The sequence below is a fragment of the Thamnophis elegans genome, chromosome 15 (genome assembly GCF_009769535.1).
Source record: "Thamnophis elegans isolate rThaEle1 chromosome 15, rThaEle1.pri, whole genome shotgun sequence".
NCBI lineage: Eukaryota > Metazoa > Chordata > Lepidosauria > Squamata > Colubridae > Thamnophis > Thamnophis elegans.
This window is the reverse complement of record NC_045555.1, coordinates 45207243-45213242: the sequence shown is the minus strand read 5'-3', so window position 1 is coordinate 45213242 and position 6000 is coordinate 45207243. Positions and strand designations below refer to the sequence as shown.

At 37.0% G+C, this 6000-nt stretch overlaps 1 protein-coding gene across 3 annotated transcripts in view; it reads right to left on the bottom strand.

Moving 5' to 3' along the window:
* Positions 1-516: 516 nt before the first annotated feature.
* The window catches only part of PCGF5 (polycomb group ring finger 5), a 45592-nt gene continuing 40108 nt past the window's right edge, over positions 517-6000 (bottom strand). For all 3 annotated transcript variants that reach the window (XM_032231608.1, XM_032231607.1, XM_032231609.1), the window contains exon 10: positions 517-4485. In XM_032231608.1, the coding sequence (XP_032087499.1) occupies positions 4438-4485 (48 nt within the window). In that variant the 3' untranslated portion in view covers positions 517-4437. The remainder of the gene's footprint in view (positions 4486-6000) is intronic.

Sequence of the window (6000 nt, the reverse complement as noted above, 5' to 3'; positions counted from 1 at the left end):
TTTTAGTAACTCAAAAATAATCAGAATATTTGTCTTCCTACACAGTCTTCATAGTACTTTCCAGGTAAATAATGGCAAGCGCCAGTTTTCTCTCTTGGAGAACTGAATATTTTAATACTTTATAGATTTTCATAGTTTATTTAAAATAATTGCACTATGCAAGAATTTGAGATGAGCTTTCATTAAAAATAGCAGGTCGCTTGCCATAAACGTAACTTGAAGATGTATTAACAGCTAGCTAGCTAAAATATATTAACAAAAGCAAAAAAAAAAATATTACATTTGTGTTTGTGCAGACAGATAAATCTAAACTGTAACATTTAAATAAAGACATTTGCTTCAATATAGCAAGCACATTCTCTTTTAAAATACAGTATAATAAAATGTTTTACAGTAGTGCTTTCTATCAACTCGGTACTATCTCCACATAATGTAGGGAATTATGGTATCTATACTTCTAAATAGAACTTGGTTTTTAAACTGAAGATGTAAAATTATTTTGAGACTTTTTTACCAAAAAAAGATTTAGCCTCTCCCCTGAACTATGGTACTCCCTAGCAGCAATTTACATTACAGGTCACAGCAACACCTAAACATCACTGGACAAATGATGTGGTCATACAACTTGTATCAATGGCCTCATAGCATATGAAGCAAACAGGTAAAGTCACCTTACAATCAGGTCACATGGCGCGCCCTGTAGACCAGGGGTGTCAAACTTGCGTCATCACGAGTCACATGATATGACTTTCCCCCCCTTTGCTAAACCAGGAGTAGGCATGGTCAGCGCCCAGTGGTGCATTCGGCCCGCGGGCTGCGCGTTTGACACCCCTGCTGAAGACTCTCCTGCGGTTTCCTCTTGTTCAGAGGAAAGGACATATTTTGAAATAAGCCTGAGCACAAGTGCTACATTCACAAGCATCTAAAGTGAATAGAATATCGCTGAAAAGGGAACCTACTCCCCAACTAATTTTTTTATTGCTTTTAATTGATAATTCCATTTCCTTTGTGTCGCTCTGTGGAAAATTATTGTTAGAGTAAAAGGATTTTTGGTTAAGTGGCTAAATAAAAGCCTCTCTTCATGTTTTACAAGGAAATGCTCAGATTCTCTAACACGATATTAACAAGTTGTGAATTTTGACAATAAGCATCTACAGTGTACAGATGTACAATGCACCTGTATCAGAAATGCAAATTTGTAGGCCACAAGGAGGTTAGATGTGCAAGAAATATTTTAAGGCTTTTACTTTCACAGCTGAGAAGTCATATCTTGGACTTTTATGCTCCCCCCCAACTCAATTGGAAAATCTCTTATTAATCACGGTTAAACCATATTACAAAAATGAAATAAGCTGGTTCTGAAATCTAGAAATTCATTGAATTATTGTTGAAAGTTTTTTGTTTTTTTACTCAGAGCCCAAAATATTTGTTTTCATATGGTCAGCATTGTACAGCAAAAGGGAAAATCCTTGCTAGGTACAGCAGAAAATATTTTGGTGGATTTGGACAAAATGCTTCATTCCACTACAATATAAGAAGAAATAGGAGGTTGGAAATGTAATACGGATCAGTTGGAATCAACCTATGGAATAAAATGTTTCTTCTAATGAGACAAGATAAAGCAATAATTACTCAGAGGAAACCTGAAACAGAAATTGTGCACATACGTAATTGCAAAATCAAGAATGATTTCACAGTTGCATGGATGTTTAATTTTTAACAATGCTCAGCCTGACAAGAGTGCTGACATGAGAAAAAGACTAGATGCTTCCTGTTAGTATTGGGACAGATAAGTGTCACTGCTGATGAATTAACCATGTTTGATCAGCAGTAATGGAAGATCTTTCAATTAATTGCAAAACAGAAAAAAAAAGTGATAAAGGCATTCTGTAGGACTGATCTGTACTGAAAACGATGTCTTAGGAGTAGGTAAATTTAGATTCGCCCAAAAGCCCTGAAAATTTGAACTATGCATCTATTTCCTAGGGTGTGGGATAAAGTAGAAAGTAATGCCCTATGTATCTTCTCCATGGGGAGACATACATATTTTTAGGTTCATAGTCATTTATTCCAGGAATATGGGAATTGCAGCTTTGGGTGTTATCCAGAATTATGGAACAAAACCCACAACTCACATATACATCATTTACCCCTTTGCTGGAAGGGAATATTCAAAGCCACTCTTAAGACACCGAATGCATTAAGAAATCTGTTGTCATTATATACATGTTAAACTGAAGACTGAAAGAGCTTTATGTACAACTTTATGTAATCAGGTCCCCAACTAGACCCGACTTCTTCGGTGTTATGACATGATTGATTTATTGGATAAATCCAAACTGGCTGGGTTAATATGTCTTCAAAGCCATCAGTCATAGTTTACAACCCACATGGGTTCACAGCATAAGCTAAGCCAAAACCAAACAAACCTGGTGATGGCAAAGCAGAATGGGTAAATCCAATCAGAATAGACAAAATTCTGACTTCACAGAATGAGTTTCAGGGGCCCAAAGTTTCGTATATGTAAAAGTCGCTTCAAAAGCCATGTTATCAGCTGCTTTGAAAATGGAAGGGAACGGCATTTATATTTTTTTGATATGACAAGGGGCACATTTAACTAGACAAAAAAGAAAAGAAAAATCCCCTAGGCAAGAGCTGAAAATGGCATTTGGATCCAACCTACTGCATTTAACAAAAGAAGCATGTACAAATGATACTTTTTCAATGAGCTGAGAACAGTTAACAGATGATTTAACATTTAACTGAGAATTCTCTATATTCGTCAGAAAGCGCTGGCCCCAAGCATAACAAGCATTGCACAGTATTGTAATCTACAGCTGATTACTGTGGACTAGAACCTTAGTACCAAGCCTATTAGCGTGGGATTTGACCTGGTGCAAATTGCACATTTTCCCTCTAGAAATAATGATCTACTTTACATGTTCTTACTTACAAGACCCCTGTATTACAAGGAAGGCATACAGTATTTGAGCTTAGTTTCCGAAACTTAGTAGTTTTCTAGAGTGAATTACTTGTCTTATGGTATGTAATTTACTATATAAAGAATTATGTTTATTAAAAATTGTACAAATTGTTAAATTTGACTGTTACCTTCGTTTTTTAACTGCAAAAAAGTAATGGAAGACGAGAAAAAACAGTATACAATACATTGTGATTTCTGAAGTAATATCCATAGCACAACATTATTGAACAAGAAAGAATTCACATATAATACCTAAGGCAACCATTAATATTTTAAAACACTACTGTTATGAAAAAAAAAACCAAACACCCTGAACAGCCAGTAGTTTTGGTCAGATAGCTTTGTAACCATTCAAATTTACTTGAGTTTCACACTTGACAACCCATTTCATAACAAGATTCCTGGTAAACCTAGACTGTGCCTGCTGGCTCATTTTATAATGTATTGATGTACATTACTGAATATGTTTAAAGAATACAGAAGCAGATGCCATTCCAGTGGCTGTAATCCAACATATTTAAGACCACCAATTTCAACCCACAACTTTCTAGTATGATTACCAAATTTCAAAGGGAAAGCAACAATTAAAAATATAACCAACACTCTGAGAATAAAGTTTTCGCAATAATTTTTCTTTTTAGTTAAATTACAATAACATTTAAAATATCTCTTCTTTTAAAAACTCTTATTTTACCCTGCTGCACATGTACCAATGTGCTATTACTTCCAAATCAAAACTTTAAATAAGTTTTGTGTACTCTTGAAAGGAGATCATTTGATATTGTACCAGCCAAGTTCAATTCAGTCTGGATGTTTTAAACTTCTTTGATACAAAATCTAACTATTCAGATACTGTTAAATGATCACTGCATATTAATGAGTGAACTACATCAGATTCTATGAGAAGCTGAACAAGTCAAAGTAGTGGTAAAATAACCACTTTTCCGAAACATGTATTATATACAAAATATTTAAAGGTATAGTTTTTAACCTTTTTATACAGTACTTTTAAACAACTTTTTCTTCAGTAAAACAGTACATGTGGTGGGGGGAAAAAAACAATACCACAAGAGAAATAGAAGACAGCTATTTTTTCTAATGTAATCGGTGTTATGGAACCATTTAAGTTTTCGATCAGGCAAAGCAAGTATTCAAGAGAATCCGATTCTTGACTATACATTTAATGATTTGGCTATAATTTACAGTCTTTGATGCCACAAATATATCATGAATGTTTCAGTTGCAGAATGGCACTTGGTTTACTCTTAACAGCAGGGACAAAGTAATTGATCAGCTGAAGAGAAGTCCATATTCGCAGGTTGAAATTCGAGTGGTTTTCCCCCCCACCTCCTCTCCTCCCCCCCCAAATCCAGGCACATCCATTCATTGTGCAATCTGTCGATGAGTAAACAACATAGTGCAGGTTTAATCTCAGTAGAATCTGGCCCTTTGGTTTAACTGAAGTCAATTCTGGGTCGATACTGGAGTACCATGGGATAAGACTAAAACCACAATGAAAACAGAACAGAAAGAGTAATAGCAGGTAGAACATAAACAAACAAGCAGTGTAATGACTTAACGATTCAACAGAATTTAGTTAGTAAGTCCTTCCTCATCAATGTTAAGAGGAACAAAATAACACAAGGGTAAATAAGACTCGTGTAAGTTAAACTCTCATGTTGCTCAGCCTGGCTCATCAATAAACCAATCAATATTCTCAAAATGAAAAACAAATTGGCCATGTTCTCAACAATCCGAATTGACTAGCACTTTCCTTCCCTAAGCAATTCCTCATTATCTATGGAAGGATTGCTGGACAGGCTAAAGAAAGCAATCGCCCTCTATAAGGATGGCAGGGAAGTTGTCCCCGAAACAGTTATTTTCAGTATTGAAGTCATTTTAACTCTCTCTATGGATACATAGAGTACCATCATTAAATAGGAAGAGACTACCAATTAAAAAAAAATTAAACAATAGAATATATACAAGGCAGTGGTGGGTTTCAACATTTTTTAGAACCTCTTCTGTAGGTGTGGGAGTGGCTTGCCGGCCATGTGACTGGGTGGGAGTGGCTTGCTAGCCACATGACTGAGTGGGAGTGGCTTAGCAGTCATGTGACTGGGTGGGCATGGCCAAGTTGTAAAATGTGGTGAAACTCACTTAACAAAACTCTTGCTTAGCAAGCAAAATGTTGGCTCAGGAACTCTGGCATTTGAAGCACGCAAGTCTTAAAGCTGTCAAGTTACAAGACCCTTGCACCCCTAACCCTTTAGAAAAAAAAAACCCCAGGGATGTTCAAACTTGACAGCTTTATGACTCGTGGACTTCAACTCCCAGAATTCCTCCTCTCACTCTTCATCTTGATGATGTGCGGATGGGCGGGGGGAGGGAGCTGGGACGGGTTCTAAACGGCACTGTAGATTTGTGGAACTGGCAGGAACCCACCCCTGATATAAGGTAGCTAAGAAGTGGTATCCAGGACTGTAACAACCTACTGATGCTAATAATCGTCCTTGCAGTAACAGTATGGACTGAGGTTAGTGTTGAGCTAACTTGAGCCAAGGTGGCGCAGTGGTTAAATGCAGCACTGCAGGCTACTGCTAGATCAGCAGTTCAGCGGTTCAAATCTCACCGGCTCAGGGTTGACTCAGCCTTCCATCCTTCCGAGGTGGGTAAAATGAGGACCCAGATTGTTGGGGGCAATATGCTGACTCTCTGTAAACCGCTTAGAGAGGCCTGAAAGGCCTATGAAGCGGTATATAAGTCCACTGCTATTGCTATTGCTATTGTCCTTGATTGCATTAAAAATATATATTCTGACTGGCCCTAATCTTCATTTAAGGGTGCTCTCTTTAAAATTCCCAAGCAGACCATAATTCACCTGTTATACACTGTGATGATGCAAAGATAATGTCAGGAGCTATCATGATAAAAACCCCAGCCGTCCGTATTTGCCTCTCAGCATCAGACACAAGCATGTAAAGCATGTGGCTGTGTGACATTTCTTTGATTTACCT